General features: G+C 32.9%; 2 protein-coding genes across 5 annotated transcripts; both read right to left on the reverse strand.

The window, feature by feature from the left end:
- Positions 1–165: 165 nt before the first annotated feature.
- Positions 166–9,459, reverse strand: LOC544279 (ethylene receptor NR). Of its 4 annotated transcripts, XM_069288679.1 has the most exons (9): positions 7,527–7,779; positions 7,258–7,423; positions 7,059–7,167; positions 6,414–6,487; positions 3,722–4,647; positions 1,658–2,026; positions 1,288–1,554; positions 761–888; positions 166–595 (listed from the first exon to the last, which is right to left on the reverse strand). In XM_069288679.1, the coding sequence occupies exons 4-9, from the start codon at positions 6,481–6,483 to the stop codon at positions 355–357; spliced, it is 2,001 nt and encodes a 666-aa protein (XP_069144780.1). In that variant the 5' UTR covers positions 6,484–6,487; positions 7,059–7,167; positions 7,258–7,423; positions 7,527–7,779; the 3' UTR covers positions 166–354.
- Positions 9,460–13,726: 4,267 nt separating this feature from the next.
- Positions 13,727–22,375, reverse strand: LOC101265278 (fumarate hydratase 1, mitochondrial). Its single transcript, XM_004247347.3, has 18 exons — positions 22,199–22,375; positions 21,939–22,091; positions 20,089–20,206; positions 19,809–19,958; positions 17,918–18,028; positions 17,740–17,823; positions 16,653–16,751; positions 16,506–16,556; positions 16,382–16,431; positions 16,086–16,167; positions 15,864–15,958; positions 15,652–15,718; positions 15,498–15,548; positions 15,237–15,332; positions 14,502–14,600; positions 14,374–14,403; positions 14,155–14,220; positions 13,727–14,074 (listed from the first exon to the last, which is right to left on the reverse strand). The coding sequence occupies exons 2-18, from the start codon at positions 22,085–22,087 to the stop codon at positions 13,988–13,990; spliced, it is 1,485 nt and encodes a 494-aa protein (XP_004247395.1). The 5' UTR covers positions 22,088–22,091; positions 22,199–22,375; the 3' UTR covers positions 13,727–13,987.
- Positions 22,376–24,289: the final 1,914 nt, after the last annotated feature.

Raw genomic sequence — 24,289 nt, forward strand, 5'->3', positions numbered from 1 at the left:
TGATGTTCGAAGAACGAAAACTAGTTTGGTGCTTACATAATCTTAGAAACCCAATTGCAAGACACATTACTTCCTTCACAAACAGGACTAGACTACAAAGGGATTGTTCCGCTGCATAGGAACACAACCGTATAATTTTCTGCATTTTTTAGGCCTAACACATAGTTGTCAAAAGCTCGATGTATAAATTCGATAGTTACATTTTCAAGATACTCCAGTACTCACTTTACGAGCATTGAATTAGGTTAGTTACAAGAAAAACTGTGCCATTCGGAGTGTACAGAACAGTGAAGAAATCTCAAATTCACTAGTCATGATATAATGTTCTTTGTCACACCAATGTCCTTTTGTCATTTACAGACTTCTTTGATAGCGTTGAGCATTCACAGACATCCCACCATCATCTCCACGGAATTGTCTATACCTGAAGAGATCATCGCTACCTTTGTTCAATCTGCCTCTGGGAGGCATAGGTAGCAGAGGTAATGCATTTGGATGGTGACAGATTCCGAGTTTCACTACAAACGTGACAGTGGTTCCCTTTCCAGGGCCCTCACTCTCAATCCAAATGTTACCTTTCATAAGTTGAATAAATCTGCATCCATCCGTCTCAAATGTCAAATGAGTACAAATAATGATAACCAAGGTACAAAGCAACATACGAGTAAGGCAAGGTAAACAGAGGATGTCTTGTAGAAGCCTTTATAATATGGACAACTAGGAAAAAATGATGATCTCGAATTAACAATTTGAAACATACCGTCTGCAAATGGCAAGCCCTAGACCTTCCCCTCCAGTACTTCGATTTGACGTAGGCCGTGACTCTGCAAATTTGGTGAATACTAGTGGTATATCTTGTGGGCTAATTCCACACCCAGTATCTCTAACCTGCAAGAACATAATCTGAACAGGATTAATTTTCAAGTTTGGGATCTCCTTTCTGAATGATATTCAACTTGAGACGAAATAAACAATCCAGAACTGCAAAGTAAACCTCCTACAACGATAAAAGTAACTGAAAACAAAAGGAGATTCTGTTCTGAAATACACGGACAATCTGAAGGGAAGAGGAAAACATAAATGTTCACATTTAATAGAAAGATTTAGCATTCAAAGAGGGTTTCAATTTGTATCCTGATTCTTTGCTGGCTTTGGAACAAATGACACTTTTTCCCTGAACGAGCCAACAAACAGCTCTTAGAACTGCATGCATTTGTATGCAAACTCATTTCATGAAGAAACACAGTACAACCACTAAGCCATGATAAGAGGATAGAAATGCTCAACCTGGACACGCAAATAAAACTGGCCATCACTTGGCATAGGGAACATTTCAGGAGGATGACAATCTCTCGCATACTCTGGTTTGGCAACTGAAGCCTCAATTGAAATATGTCCTTCTTTAGTGAACTTCACAGCATTTCCCGCCACGTTTAAGAGAGTTTGGATAAGACGTTTTGCATCACCCACAGCAAGAATAGGTAAATCCAGAGCCAAAGCAAGAGTTATAGATAATTTCTTCAAAGATGCAATTGGCTTTATCAAATTAACGGCCTGCAAATCAATGTAAAGAATGAATTCATGCTACCTGTTTACTAGAGAAAATCAACATATTACCAGTGTATGCTAGATATAACATAGGTTTGTCGTCATATACCTCTCTTAAGATGCCATGAAGATTGAATGTTCCGTTTTCTAGTTCAAGAATACCATCTTCAAGTCTAGAAAGATCTAGAACATCATTTATCAGTGTTGCAAGAAGATTGCTGCTCTTCAATATGGTCTCAATCATAACTCTCTGCTCTGGAGTTAAGTCTGTTTCTAAAAGCAGAGAGCACAGAGCAATAACTGCATGCATGGGCGTTCTCATTTCATGGTTCATCACAGCAAGGAAGTCGTTACGTGCACGGATGGCCATCTCTGCTTCTTGTCGAGCTACATCCAAAGCAATATTCTGTTCCATGAGCTGATCATGGGCTCGCATGGAATCTTCTAAAATTGCAGCATGTGAAAGAGCGACAGCAACCTGATAAGCAATTACACTTACTTAAATGACAATGCTAATAAGAAATCAAATGCAAAAGTTCTAATTTCTGTTCTTCAGATAATGACATGTAGCAGCCCTGTTCTGTTACTATTACATGATTGTACTTAAAATGACAGAATTCTAATTCAAAACTGATATGGACAAGTTCTAATTTGTGTCATGGATCCAGTAAACAACACGTAGCAGTCTTGTTCTGTTAGGGTTGCTAATACAAAGTAACTTCAGAGAGCAAAATAGAAAGCAAGGGCAAAGATTGGACAGAAAACCAGCATAAATTTAAGAATGGAGTAGAATCCAATTGACAAAAGAGAGCAGTTATTAACGCACCTAAACATCCTTACCCGCACTGCAATTAATGCATTTATCTGTAGACAAAATTGCCCATGATGATTACAAAGAGAAATAATCATTCTTAAGTTGCAATTCTGTGCACCAATGTTCCTTTCAGTTCCAAGTAAATTAAATGAGGTAAGTAAAAGAACGAAAACTCATCTCCCATATAACTTATCTATTAGTTCTGTCTTCTTTCTCCTTCTAATCACTCTGATATTATGCGACTATCTTTAATTATTTATTTACAGGCAACATTATCCACTCCTTAAACATTTACTTGGGGGTGGGGGGTGTTCTACTGAAGAAACTTCTTATTGGTAAATTTTCAATAAATAGGAGGGTGGAATGCATGTCTTCTGTATGCATTACCTATTCATTTAATGGATGCTTCAGCAATATGTTTCAAGTCATAAGGCTTCCAACATTAGAATTTATTGACATATTTATGTTGCTCAGAATCTTTAAAGTCCCGACCGCACCCATGTCGTTGTGGGATTGACATAGGAGTTGGCAAACTTACTTTGGGTGCTTTGACTACATCTATGATCGAGGTGTACAGATTGATTGGCTATTTGGTTTGATATTTGGGTTTATGTCATATATATGGTTATATAAAGTATGAAAAGGCTTCGCTATTACACGAGATATCTTATGAATATATCAGGTGTTTATAAAGAATTAAATTTTGTTATTTCTAGTTCAATAACTTTAATTAATCAAATTTATACTTTATATGTCATGATATACAATTATTGACCATATCATAGCACCCCGTATCAATAACCCTGAATCCTAAAATTTATATAATGAAGGATCTGACTTCTAGATCTGTACCTATATCAGATACCGACACCAGAGTCTGAGCAACATAGAACATAACCATACCAAAAAAATTCTGGACAAAGAATTGGAAAGGTGAAAATTATGCAGCTAATCAAGAAGCAAGACATAGTCCATGTGCTCTCATTGGAAAGTAGTAGCTACCGACATTGTTCATCTAGCATTATAAGTTCATCGCACCCATTAAGACAAGGATAATATAGCCTAAGCAAGTGAATACATTAGAGATAGTGTGGATAGGTGTATCAAAAATGGGAATAGATGCTCGGTGAATAAAGTACAACACTTAATGGGTAAAATAAAGTATTTGTGCAAAACCTTCATCATTTCCCATTTTATGCGGTCTTTTTGTCTTGATTTGGGAAAATTGAATGAGAACTTTCATTTGCTAAAAACTAATGCATGAAATACATCTTTTTTAGACTATGCTGAACTTTATACACATCACTGACCTGCTTCTAACCAGTTAATAATAAGATAAAGGAAGTTAGCAATTAAAACCTGATCTGCGACAACTTGCACAAGTTCTAACTCATGTTCACGCCACTTTCTTAAGCCATTCATCGGGAGAACCAGAACCATAACCGCATAACTTCTAGTAGACAGTTCAGCCCAGTCATTAGTAAAATTTGAGAGGTGTAAAAGCGGTACACGAACAGCAACTACTTCTGGTGGAATATATCTACCAACAGTATTCCTCATCCTTGCCAAAGGATTTGTATGTGGAATTTGTATTGCTTCAGGGCTACTAAAAATTTCATTGATAATAGGAAGATTAATTGGCACAGTAGATCCCAGAGGTATTAGATTGTTTAAATTATGGGAAAGTTGCAAAGTCAGGCCTCCTTGGCATGGCATCCACAAAGCACATTCTGCCAGGTCTAAGGTCCTACCTAGCTCCACAAGAGTAGTCTTCAAGATTGTGTGTCTGTCGAGTGTGCTTCTTATCTCATGAGTCAGCATCCTGACATGTCTGCCAGTTTCTTCTTGTCTTATTATTAGGCCCATTTCCTTGTCAAGCTCTTCAGCTCGAGTTTTCAAGAACAACTCTCGCGTTTTAACACTTAGCAAATCAGGAATAATGTGAACAAGCATCAAAGCTGTGATACAGGACACGGCAGCTGTCAACATTTTTGATATGGTCATAACCACAGCGACCGTCTTAGAGTGCATAAAGAAGGTCCACAAGCTAATAAAGTGTGTTGCTCCACAGAGCACAATAAAAGCACCAAATTGCATGAGGACCCATCTGTATGGGAAGCATGCAGATTTGTGGACAAAATAAATAAGCTCCAACGGAATGGAAAAGTAGGCTACAGCAATGAAGAAATCTGAGAGGTATTGGTATTTAACCAGCAGGTCACCAGTTGGCAGTAAAGCCTCAATGCAATCACAGGATTCCATTATCTCGTTTCGTCCCAAAGAATCTGAAAAAGACAGAATGAGGAATGGTTCTTCATAAATAGTAAAACTGACAATAAAGATACGACAAAAAGTGCATACACCATTGTCCACGACATCTTTGTCGTGCAGTGCACACATTTGTTTATCGCAGTTCGAGGGAAAAAATAATGAATGAAGAGACATTAATAAACGTTAGTGGACATACATTTGTTAGTTATTGCTTTTACGTTTATACAAGTGTTCCTGATCATTGCAACCAAAAAAACTGATCTGTGTCTTTAATATTACCACTAGTTAGCAGTTTAAGGAAAGAAATTAGAAGCTTCCTACGCTGTCACAGTTATTCTAAAATAATATTTCCTTTGTTTCATTTTACTTGACCCATGTTGATTAGGCACAACCCTTAAGAAAGCTTTTACAGGGGTGTATTTAAAACTAAACTTATTGATGACAGTTGAAACTTTAAATTTGACTACTACTACAATTTGTGGTTATTTAATGCTTCCTCTAATTCATATTGAGCGAAATTTTTGGATTTGGCACACTCCTTAGGAAACACATTCAAGAACATAGTTCAAAGTCTACTTTCCATTATTGCCCTTTTGCTTATTCCCAAACTATTCTTAAAAGTAGAAAGAGTCATTACCTAAAAGGTTTAGTGATTTGATTATGATAATTACTCGTATAAGTTAAGGAAGCAATTTGAAATCCCGACGTAAAAATTTTACACTGCTTGACATCAAACTTTTGGTTTTGTATTGAAGCGATTGACATTAGTTTCATGATGAAAAGTTTGTACAATTGGAGCCAAACATTTAAATTGAAAATTTCAGCACAATAATAAACCTCAAAATTCAACCAGAAAATTTCTACAGCATCAACAGAGTCTTCAACATCAAAGTAGTGAACTATTTTAGCAGTGTCTTCAACATCAAGATACATGAAATCTTAGCTCTCTTAATTCACTTTTCGATTTCAAATATAGATTGAAAAAATGAAAAATTTAAAGTGGTATTCTCTCTAGTCCATATTAAGTGAAATTTTTGGGATTTTCTTCATAGTTCAGTATAAGTGAAACTATACAAAGTTCAAGATAATTGTTGAAACTTTTTTCTATATTTGTCCTTTCCTTTAATGAGGTTCTTAGCTATATTTACATTTTCTAGGAGATAAATTGCACTACTTACAAAGTTATATTTATGATTCAAAGTGAAATCGTAAATACAACTTTGTAAGTTGTGCAATTTATATCCTAGAAAATATAAAGTATAGCTAAGAACCTCATTAAAGAGAAGTGCAAATATGGAAAGAAGTTTAAAAAATTATGTTGAACTTTGAACAATTACCCCTAAAATTTCACTCAATATGGACTAGAGAGAGTTCTAAGGGTAGTATAGAAAGAAAACAATAAAATTCTCTTGGTTTGCTAAAATGGACTAGTAAAAAGAAAAATTCATTTCTAGAATAGGTGCCAAGTATAATGAAACGGAGGGAGTAGCAATTTCTTGATCTTCCGACGGAAGGAATAGTTTACTTGAATTCACTGTCTACAATATCTAAGCTTTCATAGTAATACGGAAAGAATGAATAACAAGAAACCAAGTAGAGCATGGTTTTTCTCCAACTCCAAGCTATTTTTGGTGTTTGCCCTATTATAGGATTTCTCCAGAGGGAATGCTCCTACGTAATTATGGTACAATTTACATTCATTTCCATCGTTAAACATTTCAACTACCACGCCGAAAAGAAAAACAAGGCAAGAAAATACCTTTTTATCTCCTGAACTTACCAAAAGGTATACCTGCTTGTTTTCTGATGATTAATCTATTAGATGGCAACTCTGGGTTTTCAACCTCCATGAGGCTACAAGATTATGCATCTAAAAGGTTATGGATCCATGCCAATTCAAATTCACACTCAATTTCATTTCCTCTAAGTAATAGATAAGCACACATATCCTTCTCCCCAATCAAAATAGCAACTTGGAAGGAATTTATGCACTAATAGCAAAACCATGGTAGAATCAAATTCACTCTTTCTATTATCTGCAAATTGAAAAACCCTTGGACATCGAAAATAAAGCTACAATTTACAGTTCAAAATCAAATTCCATTTAACAAAAGAAGAAAAAGAAGTTACACCATAGAGAAACATAAATAACAGATAATTTAGCTAGCATTTTGCCACAGATTTTTAAAATCTATCTTCATATATGTATTTGATCAAATTTTGAAAATCTAATCTTCAAATATTTTCAATTTTTTGGGGTACTTATACTCACAAAACTTCAATTTTTTTACAAATAAAATCTATACCTAAACACAACTTCAAATTCCATAAATCACAACTCCAAAAACTCAAATTTTTACGTTTCAACTTCAAAAATCTACAGCCAAACCGAAACTTAAATACTTCAGGCATAGCAACTAATTACCAAAAATTTTTAGCAACTTTCGAGTTTCCTTCCTTCCTTCCTTTAAGATGCTATTTCCTGCTGCGACACATACCTGTCTCGCAGCAAATTTTTCATTTTTTTACACGACCTAAAACATGAAAATCAGATCAGTATCAATTCAAGCGGAGAAAACAACGAGAAACTCAAAAAAAAAGTACAAATCTGAGAAAGAGATTACTGTTTCGATGTGAAAAATGACGACGGAGAATGCGATCTCAGTATCTACTACTTCACTGAACTACTACTCCACGTAACTTCACTTTATCATTTTCACAATCTCCGTGAATTTGAACTGTCGTTTTGCTTGTGGCCATCGGATTTTCGTCGTGTTCTTCGATGATATACTGATTTGAATTTATGGAAATTTGGCGATTATCGAGAAAAGCTCCCCAACTAAAAGTGGAGGGAAGTAATTAAGAGGAAAAAAAAAAGCCTTAAACTACTCACCGGAATCACGCTGCTACAGTGAAGAGCTTCATACATGTGTTAACATTTTTTTTTAGTTGGTGGTCATATTTATGATCACCGAGAATATTAGTAGCTCAGTTAATTAATATTATTGGATTAATAAATTCTCCGAGGTAAAATGACTTTTTCTTTTAACACGATAAAAATATTTTAAACAATTTAATAAAATACAATTGTAGTATTTTATTTTTTTATGAAAACTTAAATCTAGTTAAAATTCATCTCTCATTTTATATGGAATTGATTTCAATTGTATTATATTGTCTTCAATTTCATCATTAATATTATTTTATCTAATTATATTCACGATTTTCTTTAAATTTCGAACATGTAGCATTTTCATCCAATTAATTTAAAGACTTTTGATATCTATTTTATTGATTAGAAAAATTACAACTTTAAAACACCAAATACATTTTCTAAGCTTACCTCATTTTCTCATTCCAAGCCCAAAGTTTTAAGAGGTATGGTTACTTACAACTCTATTGATTAATGTTTTAATTTGAAAAAGGAATATTAATTGATTGATTAAACTTACTATTTTTATCGGAATTTTAGTAGAAACTTATAGGGTTACCATTTTGAAATTAAATGAATGTAGAATTATATACGAATTAAGGATTAAACATTATCTTTTATGTAAACATTGATAAATAGAACACAAACCTATGGACTCAGCAAAAGCTAATAATCATGAATATCATGATCGATAACATATAATCGTAGTTTATAATTGATATTTATTTCTTAAAATTTTTATCACATAGTGTTTACTCGAAAGGTAAAGAAATATGATTAAAAATATACATACTAACCATTATGTAAAAATATTCGAAAGGTCAGATAAATATTATAACAATCGCAAAATATTATCATAAAATTCTAGAAAAATAAACATCTAATCAAATTAATTTTAATTGTCATTTTTTCCTTAGTCATAGAATATTTATCCATATATAATTCAAAATATCATTATCCATGTTAATTTGTGGTTCAACAATAATGCCAATTCAACAACCATATGAGCCAATTATATTATTGATTTTGTTTAATCCTAGGGATGTCAAGTTTAATTGACAAGTCCTTCAATTAAATTTGATGGCTTTAAGTATTACAAAGAGTCTTACTAATATTTTGTGCTAAGCTTAAGTAAGTTCTTTGAATCTAGACTTTTTAGAAAGATTTGGAAGTTTGAAAGAATGTTTTGTATTAAGCTTGAAATATTGCTTACAACTTTATTCGGTGATTTAGAATTAGAGTGTCTCTGTTTATATTACTTTTTAGGAGTCTAAGTTTAAATAAAAGTTACTACACAAGTCCCTAAAATATTTACACTTTGATGCCTCTCTAGAATTCTCTACACATTCTAGGATTTTTCAAAATTTTTCTAGAAAATATCTAAAATATTCTAGAGTCTTCCGAGGAAAGACTTAGAGAATTCTAGTGTCTTCCACTAACCTCCCCACGACTCTAGATTCTTCTTTTTTATTTGTTATTTGAACATGAAGTGACGGAACATGACATAGTACCCTAACAAGATTAATTAAATTTGCTTTGATATTAAACCTATTTACTTATACTTTTAGATACAGTAATTTAATTAAAAATAAGAACTAATCCCCCCTTTTAGCTAAACTTAATGAAATTCTATGTTAAATTCTTTATAACTCTATTATTGATGGATTGTCTTCCTAATGAAAATGTTAGAAGGTGATCAGGGACAAACCTAGAGTGTAGAGAGGGGTTAACTCAGCAAAAAATTATATGGATATATAAAAGGTATTTTTTTTAAAAAAATAAAACATAAAGCTAATGGAGATGGAATTCAAAATTCAAATTTTGAAGCATTAAATTTTTATTTTCCCAACTTCTTAATGAAAATACTAGTGAAAAAATATAGCTATTAAAGAATATAATCCAAGTTAAAAATCATGCTTAAAAAATGTTAATTTGAGTCGGCATACGTAAGTGTCATCTAATTTGTTATTAATCGATTAATTTAGCCACGCGTCGCGTTAGAAATCTTTTTTTTTCAATTATTTTTTTAGGTAAAAGTTGAGAAAATAAAAGTACAATTATAAAAGAAAAAATGATAAAAATTTATTGCTTAAGTTCACTTGTTATCCTTATCCCCTATTAGTTTTAAAAATACTTAAAATCCCTTATTTTTAAGTCAACTGAGGTGGATACAAAAATTATTACAATAAATAAGACGGATATAAAAATGCGATAAAAAATGAGAAGGATATAAAAATGTAATAAAAAATGAGACTGATACAAAATGAAAAAAAAAAAGCGAATACAAAAATATATCAAAAAATTTTGACAGATATAAAAATTTTGACAGAAAATATATAATATATCCACCATCTTTTTATTGTATCAGCCCTATTATATATCCCTATTTTTATAAACTTACAAGAAATAAATAGTCATTTGCCTTAGTAAAAAAGGATTAAAAATAAAAATGGTGTGCATCGGCTTTTTTTTTTTCATTAGATAGATAATATTTATATTGAAATTTAATTATTTAAATTTATATTTTATTAAAATAATTTATAAAAAAAAAGATAATATTTATATTGAAATTCTATTATTTAAATTAATATTTTACTGAAACTATTTATAGAAAAAGCTTTCAATCGTAATATTTTTATATCAACTGTATCACATCTTTTGATAACACGTATATACAAGGTTGGCACTCGACAGGTTAGAAGCCTAATATTACATACATCTCCCCTTGCCTGGATTTGGAATTAATTGGAATTCTTTAATTCTTTTTTTAGGGGTTGAAGGGGGTCCATTTCCTTCCCCTTATTAGACTTTATTATTATTATTTTTATAGAATAAGGTAGAGACTAGACACTAATACCATTTGTTAAGTTTTTAAGAGAAAAAAGTTTGATAATTTTTTTTATTTTTGCTATTTGAAGTTGATATGAAAGCTCTCGTTATAAAAGTGACTTATCTATATTTTTATTATTATACAAATAGTTCACATATACTTTCAACCGTTATAAAATGATTTACTTATATTCTTTATTTAATAGGAGTGAAAAATTTAATTTTAAATTTATATATTTAACCATTAAAAAAAATATTTAGAGGTATATATAACCCTTCTAGCAAAGTTCAAGGTATATTTTAATCCTTTTTATACATAAATTACTTTTTGACTTCTTTGATTGTCATTGTTTGAGTTTCTTATTCTTTTTTTTTTAATTCCTTAATGTAAGAAAAATATTTAAAACAGTTATTTTTGTGTCTATACTATAATTTAAAACTATTTTTGCCTATATTATAATTGAGTTTTTGTATTTGGAAAAAAAATTGATCGTCTATGATAAATTTTACAAGAATATTAGTGAAACATAAGACCATCAAAATTAGTCATTGAAACAAAAGAAAAAGTCAAAAAAGTATATGTTTGAGGAGGATTAAGTATACATATATGAGATTATATTTTGTTTAAAAAAATTATTAAAAAATTAAACTAATATGAAAAATTTCATTCCAGTTAGAGAAATGGGATTATATTTTGTCATAAAAAAATTATTAAAAAATTAAACTAATATAAAAAATTTCACTCCCGTTAGAGAAAAGGGTGTATGTGAGTCAGTTGTATAACAATATGGCATAGATGTGTTACTTTCATAATGATGATTATCAGTTCTAAATGACAAAATTGAAAGGTATATCAAATTCTTTCCCCATTTTTAAATTAATTTTCGTAGCCAATTTTAATCGCTTAACTTTTGATTGATTTTCGATTCTAATTTTATCCTAAATTTACTCGTATATGATTTTATATTTTTAATTCATCCAAATATGAGTATTGTGAAAAGAAAACGTATAAATATTAAATAGAAGAAGTGTGAGAAATACTAAGTATAAAAAGAGATAGAAATAGATTTATTTTTTGAAAAAAATATATATTAGACACATCATAATTCATCTGCAGCTTATCAAACATTTGGATTTTCATCATTTTTACTATACAACCATCCAATTACTTAAGTGGTGTGTTTTGTAGAGTCCGGAGTCTAAAGGGTAAAAAATGTTAACAAAAATTTCAAAACGGTATATGAAATTTCTTTTTAATCAAAAGGGCAAAATCGCTCGCGAAGTAGCGATTTTGTCCACTGAAAAAAGCAAAATCGCTGCTATAGCAGCGATTTGTTAAATTTGCTTTTATTTTTTTTTTTAAAAAATTATAACAAAATCGCTTCCTCGGGAGCGATTTTCAAAATAAAAATCTTTTTTTTAATATTTTTTTGATATGTCGCTGCTTAGGCAGCGACTTGTGTATAATTTTTTTTAATTAATATTTTTTGTTTTTTTTTTATAAAAAAAGTTTAAATCAATTTTTTAAATCAAATAGCTGTCAAAGCAATGATTCTTAATTCAATTTTTTTTAAAAAAATAAATAAATAAATCGCTGCCATCTTTTTTAGTGATTTAATTTTTAAAAATTAAAAAAGAAATAATTAAAAATTGCAGCAATGTAATTTTAAAAAAATATTTTTTTCATTTAAACTTTTTTAAATAAAAAAAGCAAAAAAAAAATAAAAAATTAAGGTAATGTCGCTGCATAAGCAGCGACTTACTTAAAAAGGTATAAATTTTTTTTTGAAAATCGCTCCCTCGGGAGCGATTTTGTTTTAATTTTATTTTTTTAAAAAAAATCAAATTTAATAAAATCGCTGCTATAGCAGCGATTTTGTTTTTTTCAATGGACAAAATCGCTACTTCGCGAGCAATTTTCCCTTTTGGTTTAAAAGAAATTTCATATACCGTTTTAGAATTTTTGTTAACATTTTTTACCCTTTAGGCTTCGGACTCGTGTTTTGGTCCATTATATAGGAAATATATTGTATTTTTTTTTTGAAATACATTACTAATTTTGTATTATTGTTATTATCTTATTATTCAAAATATATTTTCATCATAACTTTTTAATCTTGTATTTTTCAAATTTAATTTAAAAATATTTTTTCTTGAGTCAGAGATCTATAGTAATAACTTCTATACTTCATAAAAATAAGAGTAAATACTCTTTATGTTATTGCCCTTAAATACGAAGTAACAAGCAAAAATTAGCAAGTTTGAACAACTAATAACTCTGGAGAAATCATGAATATCTTAAGTAAAGAATTAAAAGGGCATGTTTGAAATAATTAAAGATTAAATATATTTAATCATATATTACAAGACTAAAATTAGAATTTGTTATACACGAAGGGTTCAAAAATATTATTCACCCTTTTTTTGGTCGCGGAATGGGTGTGGGGGAGTTGAGGGTTAAAAATGGAATTCCAATCACATATCAAAACATAATTATAACACAAAAAATAATTACATAAAAAACAATGTATGCCAAACAAAATGATCACAAGAAATAAATTAAATCAACTAGATATAAATTATAATGCAAGAGATGCATGAAGGAATTTGTCAAAACTATCAACGTTGCAATGAAATTGTTTTATCCTTGACTATTAGAGGTATTGAATTTGAGGATAGCGTAACGAAAAAAAAAAAATCTTATTAGGAGAATCCTTTCGAAATAAGCTCTGCAGTAAACTCAAAGTTCCAAATACAAACATCAAACATTGAATATAGTGAGAAAAACATAATCAATATAAAAATTCAGTTATAAAATTTATTTTCTAATATTTTCAAAACTTTAGAGAAACTATTATTTCAATTTTATTTTACCAAATTTTAAAAATTAAAAAAATATTTTTCTCCGTGCCAAAAATAATTATACAATGTAATGGGGTCCTTTATCCTAGGAAAGAGGAATCAATGAGAAAAGGGACAAGTGAGGTTCATTCACCTATCACCATCACATGAACTGATAGTGATTTCTCAAATGCAAAGAACCTGCCACCACCCTTCAGACTACATTTTCCACCCACAAAGTTGTTGTTAATGTCTCAACCCACCTGGTCAAAGGCACTAAAGTGGTATATTTCAAATTTTCACTAAAATAATTCAAAATAAAAAATCTAATTTTATTAATACAATATAATTTTACGATGAAAAAATTGGATATTGGATGGAACCCTTGCGCCCTTAACTTCAACCCTGTCTGGCTGGGAAAAAGAAATGACACAGCTAAGCTCAAGTGAATTTCAACTTCCAACCTGTGTTACTAAACGGTAAGGTTTCCATTTCACAAAAGATAAATCTTCTCCTTTGTTATTCACGGCTCAACTCATAAAAAATAATTCAGTTCATTATTTACTTGGATATTGCTCAGGGACTCATTACAAAAAATGGAGGCATTCTCACAGTCAAAAAACACTGTTAAATTAATAGGAATGAGAAAACCTCAAGAATTGTGTCAAATGTTTATTTCCCTCGTCGAATTTGATGGACAGAAGAAGCTAGCCATGGTCCTCTTACTCATTTCGAAGAACTAATGAATCAGATCAGTCAGTTGGACCAATCATTTTCTCAGGGACTACGAGTTGATCAAACTCTTCACTGGTGAGGACTGCTAGATTGAGAGCAGCTTCCTGCAGATTTCAGTATACGACATTGTTTAGCATCAAATGAGAGAGTTGATCCCATAAACATAATTGATGGATACCGTTACCTTCAAACTGGTTCCCTCCTTGTGCGCTTTCTTGGCAACTGCAGCAGCATTATCATAACCAATTTTCTGAAATTGACAGCAAGAAAATCCACAATCAGTCAAATTTCTTCAGTTTCACAAAACTTCTTGTCAGTTCAGCCACTAACTATGTAGGAAAAGAGTACTAGTAAAAATAGCTAGAAATAGCATGAACTCTAGATATGTTGATAGAATACTTACTGGGTTCAAGCATGTGACGAGCATGAGCGACTGCAAAGTAAGCAAGAAATGTGATCAATAAGATAAAGCTAATAATGTATTGTAGAAGAGGGCACTAAAGTTTGTAACTTTTTTAGATGCACACTGACCTCGTGCAACAGTTTAGCAATTCTGTCTCTGTTAGCTTGGATATCCCTCACACAATTCTTTTCAAAGGAAGCAGATGCATCGCCTAGCAATCTTACTGACTGGACATGACAAAAAGGAGAGGTATGTCAGTCTTGGTAAATAAAAAGCAGCAGCAGGTAACAAAGATCAACAGATTACATTTGTCGACCCAACCCAGCACACCCCCCCCCCCCCTCAAAAAAAGAGAGGGGTTCTTCAGACTCTATCATCATACATATGAAGAGTAGAGCTAAGTTTAAGAAAGGGGGTTCAAATGAATCCCCTTATACTGTTTAAATAGCGAAGAAATAGAATTTCTTTTTGGGTATATTAGCTTGTTGAGTTACATTGACAAAAAGGAAAAATCACAGTGAAGTGACAAAGGGGGGCCCAAAAAGTTTTTTAGGTCATAGGTACACATCCCAAGTGTGACATTCTTGTTTTTTTTTTAAATCCCCTCCTGCAAATTCCTAGCTCCACCACCGCAGATATGGTCCAATTAAACCGTCAATGGTACTAAAACAATGACGAACACAAATGCCTTAATCCAAATGAAGAATAAAAAGGTTAAGAAACCACAAATTACTCAGAAGAGATGAAAAAAACTTGGACTTCATTCCACCCCACATGCTTCTCTCTTACTACAGCTTAACTTGAAAATGCACACCATAATCTGATTTAGCATTAACAGAAAACGAAAATAAAAGAGAGAGTACATGTAGGAGAGCATTAGCAATCATCGGCTTGAAGACATTCAGCTCAAAATGGCCATTTGATGCACCAACAGTAACAGCCACATGATTCCCCATAACCTGCCGTTCATGAAAGGTTCAAATGTTTAACTTGAAAACAAATAACTTGGGTAAATTACCCAACCATATAAATGTCCTCTCTTGGAACTCAACGTGCTATAACTCAAAGTCAAATTAAAGCTTCAAGACAATTTGATTACATCATCCATCGGACAGAAATGTTACCTGAGCACAGACCATGGTGAGAGCCTCACACTGAGTAGGATTTACCTTGCCCTGCAATGGAAGTCATTTATGGTAAGATTGAGAAGAAAGGGCTAAACATGACAAGAGTATGCATACATATTCTTTCAAACAGGTTTAAGGGAAATGAAGTTACAGGCATTATACTGCTTCCAGGTTCATTTTCAGGAAGACTGAGCTCGCCAAGACCGCAGCGGGGACCACTGAATAAGAAAGGATGTGAATTCAACAAATGAAAAAAATATGATAAAATCGTATAACTGGTGGAACACACATCCTTCTAAGCTTTGAAATCCTCAAAAGATAGCAACCTACGGTGGAAATAATTAATACATATGAAAAGCATACCTTCCCAAGAAGCGTATATCATTCCCAATCTTCATAAGGGAAGCAGCCACGGTATTTAAGGCTCCACTAGTTTCAGCAAATGCATCATGAGCAGCCTGCATATGCCAGAATCCTTAAACACTAAATACTTGTCCTGATTCTCCTCGTATTCTATCAAAAGCAATGAGCAAGCAACCATAATCTTCAATTCACAAGCAATACACTCAAGGATCAAGATATTACCAATGCTTCAAACTTGTTTTCAGCTGTAACAAATGGCAAATTTGTTTCCTCTGCAACTGCTGCAGCAATTTTTATGTCAAACCTATGGAGAATCAACATAATATAACCACGATTCAAAACATATCGCATGGCTGAAATAGTACACATGAAAGGGTGAAACAGCAAGAGATTTTACAAACATAAATTCAAGGGATTAGGGATTGGGCAGCTACTATGTCCACTCTGCCTTCACACACCAATAATGGAGGATCAGGTTGCTCAAATTGACCATAACCCGACCTTAATGGAGCACTTACCCTTTCTTTGTATTCAATCCAGTGCCTACTGCTGTGCCCCCTTGTGCGAGCTGCTCAATGAAGCTGTTATCAGTTAAAACAGGGCAAAAAGAGGAACAAGGATATTAAAGGGTTATGAAATAACCTGATACATGCGTGGAAGGGTGCCTAAGACTCTATCGATTCCATATTTCACCTACAACGGCAAAGAACCCTTTAAGGACAAACACTTCTGCTCTACTTATAGTTACAACTTTAGCATTTGAAAATGCTGAATGTCAACAGTGCTTACTTGAGTTGCATAGCCACTAAATTCTTGTCCAAGAGTCAAAGGTGTTGCATCTTGTGTGTGGGTTCGCCCAATCTTGATAATGTCCTTGAATTCGACTGACTGGTAAAAGCAATTGGACAGTGAAGCGGCTAAATTAATCAAAGGAATTACTGGTGACATTACGGAAGTATGAAAACTGAGAAGATTTTGTGTGAGCATATTGTACTAGATGCTAAGGCAAGGAGCAGATTTTGAATTAAAATAGCAAATGACTCCAAACATTGTATGACTACAGCTCAGACAATATTAGCATTGGCCTTGAAGATCAAATTAGTTTTCCAATTGAGAAAAATAGGCTGCAATGACACAATCAGATTTAAAGGGATAGACATTTCTTGAGGATTGTGGCAAACAACATTGACTTGAAGATAATTAATGTGCTAAGCAAAGAGAGAGAAGTCAATATAATTTTGTAGAAAGAATATCAACATGTTGTCCTGTAAAAGTATTCCAAAAGTTTGAGCTGCACTTTTGTATTGGTTATATGGTATTGTACCATAACGTAATAGAAAACATAAAAAAATCCAGACGACAACTGAAGATGGATACAGTATACACCATAATGCTATGATCTAATTCACTTTTTTTAGCGTCTTTGACTTTTCTTATTCTTCGCCATCACAATGCTCAACTAACTATACCAATTTGCACCTGCAATTCAAAAGGGCAAGTTGCTCTGTTTTGAGCATTAATGACCGAATAGGCAAGAGTTGCAACATTGTGCACCAATTAATCGCCAGTAAAGTAAAATCTGATTAACCATGTCCTAAATTTGTAATTTTGTATCATTACAAGTAAGAGAGAACATGGCTAAAACAACCCAAGATAGATGCATTGGCTGCAAACCACTCACCATAAATACAACCGTTACAAAGAATCTGGATCTAGCATTTATGTAAACACGCAGGCAATATTGCAGAATATAAAAAACACATAATGCTGCATAATCTGCTTGGAAATATTATGGAACCAACTATTTCCTTTTCTTTCAAGTATAGTATACTATATTTAAAAACTATACGAGTGAAAACATAACTTAACACTCAACCTTTGAATTTAGTGAAGTATGCAACTGTTTCAAGTTTGGTACTAATCTTTTATTTAGCTCCATAGCTGCAGCAATGTGCATCACCTACACATGAAAAAGAAACATCACTAAGAACTCAGCATAATTTTGTAGAATAGCAACATGCCTTGCAACAAAAGTAACACTAAAGATGGCTTACCGTTGGAAATGTATCATTTGAAGATTGCGATTTATTTACATGGTCATTTGGATGCACATGTTTGTCTCCGCGGTTATAGCCAAGAATTTCAGCTGCTCGATTTGCAATAACCTGAAGATATATGATATAAATCATAACAAGGGGGGTAAATACACAAGTCCATCAAAAATCATTTTTTAACAACCCAGTAAGTTAAGGATGATGATAAGAAGAAATAGTATGAAATTGTTCCAGTCTTCCTCGAAATGTTCAGAAGACAAAATTGGCAAGCTATTTATAGTCTAAAAAATGTTTTAGCTACCTGAGAAACACTAAATACATACACAGCAAATGAAATCCAATTCTGAAGCACGGTAGTTGAATTATCTTGGTGATACCAACTTCAGAAAAAGCCAGTAATTTCTGGTGCAATCACAGGAAAACCCCAAAAAGGAAGTAAAGTTTTCAATCTTCCCTAAACCACCTGAAGCTAACCAGTAAATGCACTGAATATTCCAACAGGTGGAATACACATTCATGCAGGGGTCAAAGGGGTGTCAATGGAGCCACTAGGCTCAATATTAGGTCTTGAAACAAAGGAACTTTGACGGAGAAGTCTATAGAGTTGGTGAATATTCTCAAAAGGAGAACCAATATAGCTTGTGTCCAGGAGACCAAATGTGTGGGTACTAAGGCTTGAGATGTTGATGAATTGTTTTTTTTTTTTTTGAAAATGATAATGGTGTATTCTTCAGCATTAAGGAGATGCTGATGAATTTAAATTGCGGTACTCAGGAGGCTCGAGGAATAGGAATGGAGTAGGCATTTTAATAGATAGGAAACTTAGGGATCTAGTAGTAGAGGTTAGGAGGATGAACTACACGATGATGGTGATTAAGCTAATCACTGGAGGACTTACCTTACACACCGCAAATGGGATTGGACAAGGAAGGTAAAAGCGGTTTTGGGAGAATTTGGACGACGTTCTGAGGGGTATTATGCACACCAAGAAACTTTTCATAGGAGGAGATTTCAATGGCCCCATTGGAAACAAATTCAATGGGTTATTAGAATGTCCATGAAGATTTTGGTTTTGGGGGATAGAAACAAATGAGGAATTTCACTTTGGACTTTGCAAGAGCTTATGATTTGGTGATGGCTAATTTGAGTTTCCCGAGGGAGGATTACTAGGTGAGCTTCCGTAGTATGGGGGTTAAGGTTTAAATAGATAACTTACTCCTTAGGAAGTGTTGTAGAAGTTTACGTAAGGACTGCGAAGTCATCCCAAGTGAGTATCTTACAACCTAACATAAACTCTTGGCAATGAAGAGGAAGAAGAGGGTTCTATTGAGGATCAAGTGGGTGGCTTGACTACTACTAGAGGTCAGAAGATGGGGGAAAGTTGATGGCGATGGGGGCTTTGGTGAGTAGTAGGATGCTAGCAGTATATGGGATAGGACAACTAATTGCATTGGGGAAGTAGCTAGAGAAGTGGGAAGAGAACCATGAGATCTCATTTTCAAATTCAAGTAAAGGCAAAATACACTAGGTAATTTTTTCCCATTTGCCTAAATCATAGGGCTAGAGTTACCAGTACCTGTGCAGGTAGCCGGTAAAATGGTCAAGGTGTAAACTAGGTATGCACTACCGAATGGTCAATGTGCAAGCTAGGTGTGCACTACCGTTAAAAAAACAGCAAGATGAGAAGTTCTATAGGAGGAGGAGACATGCTCAATCACAAAAAATGGATAAATTATAAATAAGAGCATCTGAATTATTTTGTCAAACAAAAGCATCATTCTTTTGAATGGCCTTTAAGCATTTAGGTTATTCCTTGACCTGCTTGAAGCAGATAATAAGGATCAAGCCTAGAAGAAGAAAAGGACCTGCACATTCATGAACTTTTAATTACCTCGTTAGCATTCATGTTACTTTGAGTGCCACTGCCAGTCTGCCAAACCACCAAAGGAAAATGGTCATTTAGTTTTCCTTCTGCAACCTCTTCAGCTGCTTGCATTATTGCTTTTCCAATAGATTGGTCAAGGCCATAGTCCATGTTCACCTGCAATATAATAACTGCACAGTTAAAATAAGACTTCAAAACAACTGCTGTCAAGCATTACAACATGCTTACAGCTAATATACCAAAATTTTGATAAAATTAAGAAGGGAAAAACATTACAGATACCAACCTTGGCTGCACACTTTTTAATAATACCGAATGCACGTATGATTGGCTCAGGCATTCTTTCACGATCACCCCCTATTTCAAAATTCTGCAATGATCTTTGAGTTTGAGCCCCCCATAACCTGAAGGAGATACAAAAAAGACCGACAAGAAGAAAATAGGAAGCACAATTAGAAGGAAACTCAGGATATGGTAAACTTAGAAAAGAATTTCAAGACCCACCTGAAATTTCACACCTACAACTAGGTCTCTAGCTCATCAACGTTTAATGCACAGATAGAGCAGAGAAGCGAACCAACTACTTTGAACATAAAGAGACATTGATGCATTCTACGTACCCCCCCCCCCCCCCCCCCACACACACACACACACATACACTACCACCACCCAAAAAACACTTAAGATCGCAAAATTAAATGACATCCATTGCAAAACAAGTCTTCTTAATAGAAAGGAGATTGTTGCCTTCAGAATTATATTTCCAAATTAAGGAGTGAACTCAACAAATTTAATAGGTTATTGTACTCCACGATTTGTCTATCAGAGAAATCATAAAGATAATGGATGCCGCTGTCACCCCAAAACAAGAAGAATAATTGCATAAGCCACAAAGAAAGTCATCTTCTAGTTACGCTTCTTGCTCTACCAATTCCTAAAGACATCTATGATTCTTTTCTCCCAGATGAAGCAGCAGGCATCGGTCAGTAGAACCTCTAAAAAGGAGAGGGTTGTCGCACAAAGTACTGTTGTGCACCTATTTCCTTCAGCTCGCACAGAAGGTGGGACTCATAGTCTTCCAGACCTGCTTTAGGGGTTAGTGCGCGTGAACAAATATATTCTCACCTTCTCGGTTGCGGAGATTTGGGCTACTAAGTGGAACCAGACCATCCAACTTGCCATAGCTATGTCTTGAAACATTGCTTACGCCAAAATGAGGAAATATAAATTAAATGTATCCCTTTCTAGTAACATTCTTGATTAGTGAGGCAGCACAAAATTCCAGAAACAGCAAATTAGATTGATGGAATTGCAAGACACGAAGGTATACTTAATTGATTGCTGCTGAATTGTCAGTCCAGAAATATATGATTGTTCTGTACCCAGGCATTTCGATACTCACTTGACTAGAGTTTTAATTGGTTACGAAGGGAGTCGGAACACTTCTGATCATATCTACGACGAGGACAGCTGATTGTTAAAGACTGATGAAGCACAGAACAGAAGAGAAATACATCCATAAGGCAAAAATAACAGCAAGATGCATTCCAATCCATTAACAACATAAATCTTCTAGTTAAATGAAATAGTTATTGCTTGTTGCCTAGTTGTTAGTGAAGATGGAATGGATAATGGTAAGCTAGAGTTTAAATCCCAATACAATGAAAAAAGGTTAGGTGAATTCTATCCCATTAGTCCAAGTCTTCACTGAGAAAATTACTCGTGTTTGCGTTGGTGGATGAGTATATAATTGAGGTGCGCGCAAGCTGACTTGACATACGAGAGAAGTAGTTATGTCTCATCACTTCGACAACCTACTTTCATTTTAGAAACATGCACAAATCCTTACAACAACATAAAATTCAAAAGAACTTTAAAACACAATCACTTATACCTAAATCCTAAATTAACTGGCTGGCTTTATGAATCCTCTATATCCATTCATTACAAGATTCTTCACAATATGATTAATTTTTGTACTAACAAATAAAAAACGTCAACTAATTCTACATTCAGTATCAATCAGACTATGCTATCCAAAAAAAATCCACTTTAACACAAAAAAACTTGGTAAAATAGTTAAGGCAAAATATTAAACATGCGAAAATGGAAAAATAAAGGGAAAATAGCACGAACTTGTCCGATGGAACGAGAATAGGACCAAACGTATCTCTTTCCTCCCTGAAAGACGTAGAGAAAAACCTCCAGGAAGAAGAAGTATAACGCAGTGAATCTGATAAAGCTGATCCAGCTGATAATCGACGAGCCGCATTTAACATCGCCATATCTCTGCAGATCAAATCAAAGTTCCAATAAATGCTAAACTAATACGAAAAATGGCAGATATTACAAGTGCGTAAGTGAAAACTATGTAGATATGATCTAAGAAAACAAACCAGCAGTCAATGCGCCGCCGCCTGTATGCGAATGTTGATGCTGATTGCTGAGTCTAAGAGAGAGCGTAGCAGCAGTCAGCAGAGCTGATATTTAGGAAGTTGAATGAAACCAACAAATCGAATCCCAATTGTCAAATAGGGCCATAGTATGGGCTATTTCGTAACGGCACACCTTTCGATAATATTGGGAGAAATTCCTATAATATAAGTTTAGGTAAATTACGCAAATCTCGTAATCAATTTTCACACATAGCAAATGCAAAGTTTATATTGTATTTTATAACTTTATATGTTATAGTTATAATTTACATAATTGCGCTCTATAGTAAATATGCTATGATTATTTTCGTTATATATATACAAAAGAAGTTAGGTTATTTCGCTATACATACGTACAAAAGAAACAATTGTATAATTTGCTGACTTAGATTTGTACACTTTCGCTGGCAGGTCATTTGAATAAATTGTTAGCGGCCTCTCGTTTTATAATTCACTGTCTTCTCTTCAGATTTGTATAATTTCACTACCAGGTCATTTGTATAAATTGTTGGCAGCCTCTCGCTTGTATAAATCATTGACAACCTCTCAATTCAATTTTATGTGTTTGTATATCTGTATAAAATTGGAATTTGTATACAATTGAATCGAAATAAAATGTTGGGCAAAGGACAGAAATCACATAGTTTAAGGTAAAATTCTCATTTGTCCCTTATAAGTTTATAATTTCCCTCAAATTGGTACAATAATATAAGCACTGATATATTAATCTGATGCGTGAGATACATTAATCGTTAAGATACATTACGTTATATACACGATACACTAATCTGGTGTACATTTTATACATGATACACTAATCTAATACGCGAGATACATTAATTTGATGCGGCATATACATTAATTTGATGTGCTGATACATTAATCTATGTGTGAAATGAGGGATTTTGGGAATTTATATAAATAATAGAGGATAATGGTAATAAGAGAACTTAAAAGGTGAGATTTCTATCATTATCCTAAAACGTTTGTATATCAAGTATCGTTTTCTCTCTCTCTCTTTATATAAACATATATTATGCATTGTATTTTAATTTGTATAATTTGTGTTTGTATAAAAAGAGAGAGAGAAAAGCAAAAGAAATATGGGCAAGAGAATATTTGTATTGTATAATTATAAGTGTATAGGATGAAAATATATGTATTTGCATGTGTATATACAATTTTTCTCTCGCTTTGTACAAACAGAAACACAATTTATACATTTCTGATTGTATAAAGAGAGAGAGGCGAGCGACAGAGGGAGAGTGACGAGCGAGAGTTTGAGGGAGAGAGGTGACTGACAAATAGTATGCTACAGGGCGTAATTAAATTAATCCCTTAAAATTAAAAAATCCAGATACAATAATTGAAGCTCGAATACATTAAATATTATGTTGAAGACATTAATGTGTAGCTCGGATTCATTAAATATTGTCTCCGATATATTAATATATAGCTCAAATACATTAAAAATTAGCTCGAATACATTAAATATTGACTCGGATATACTAAATATTGATTCTGATACATTATTATGCAACTCTCATACATTAAAAAAATAAGAAATTTTGAAAACTTTTAAGAATAATAGAGTATAATAAAAATAAGCGAAATAAAAAAGATCATGATTCTGTAATTTCTCCTTTTGGTCCTCAAATTCTTATTAAACAAACAATAAGGAAAAAAGAATAAAAAACTTAAAATTAAAGACCACAGATATGTGGACTGGATATTGGGTTGGAAGAGTGATGCAAGGCCCATAACCCATTGGCTATGAGAATGTACATTTACAGGGCCATTTTGGTTAACATATTTGTGAATTGTGATATTTTTTTTTAATAACCAAATATATATTAGTTAATTAGTTAATATAAATTATAATTTATCTAATTTACAATTCACTATTAACATTAAGAGTTACTTACGTGGATTGCGGTTCAGATTTATACAATTCATCATTAACAATTTTTCATTTGATTTGTATTTATATACGTCAATTATTTCTTTTGTTTTTTTAGTTTTTTCATCAGATACATCAAAAAAATAAAAATT

Source organism: Solanum lycopersicum, chromosome 9, assembly GCF_036512215.1.
Source record: "Solanum lycopersicum chromosome 9, SLM_r2.1".
In the NCBI taxonomy this organism is placed as follows: domain Eukaryota; kingdom Viridiplantae; phylum Streptophyta; class Magnoliopsida; order Solanales; family Solanaceae; genus Solanum; species Solanum lycopersicum.

Coding starts and splice junctions, on each gene's coding strand:
- LOC101265278 (XM_004247347.3), bottom strand. CDS start 22,087: ATGGCGATGTTAAATGCGGCTCGTCGATTATCAGCTGGATCAGCTTTA. Junction 17,824..17,917: donor CAAATGATACATTTCCAACG/GTAAGCCATCTT, acceptor TTTCATGTGTAG/GTGATGCACATTGCTGCAGC. Junction 14,075..14,154: donor AGGAGGGAACCAGTTTGAAG/GTAACGGTATCC, acceptor TGAAATCTGCAG/GAAGCTGCTCTCAATCTAGC.
- LOC544279 (XM_069288678.1), bottom strand. CDS start 6,483: ATGGAGGTTGAAAACCCAGAGTTGCCATCTAATAGATTAATCATCAGA. Junction 4,648..6,413: donor ACAAGCAGGTATACCTTTTG/GTAAGTTCAGGA, acceptor TGTCTTTTTCAG/ATTCTTTGGGACGAAACGAG. Junction 1,555..1,657: donor TTCATGGCATCTTAAGAGAG/GTATATGACGAC, acceptor ATTGATTTGCAG/GCCGTTAATTTGATAAAGCC.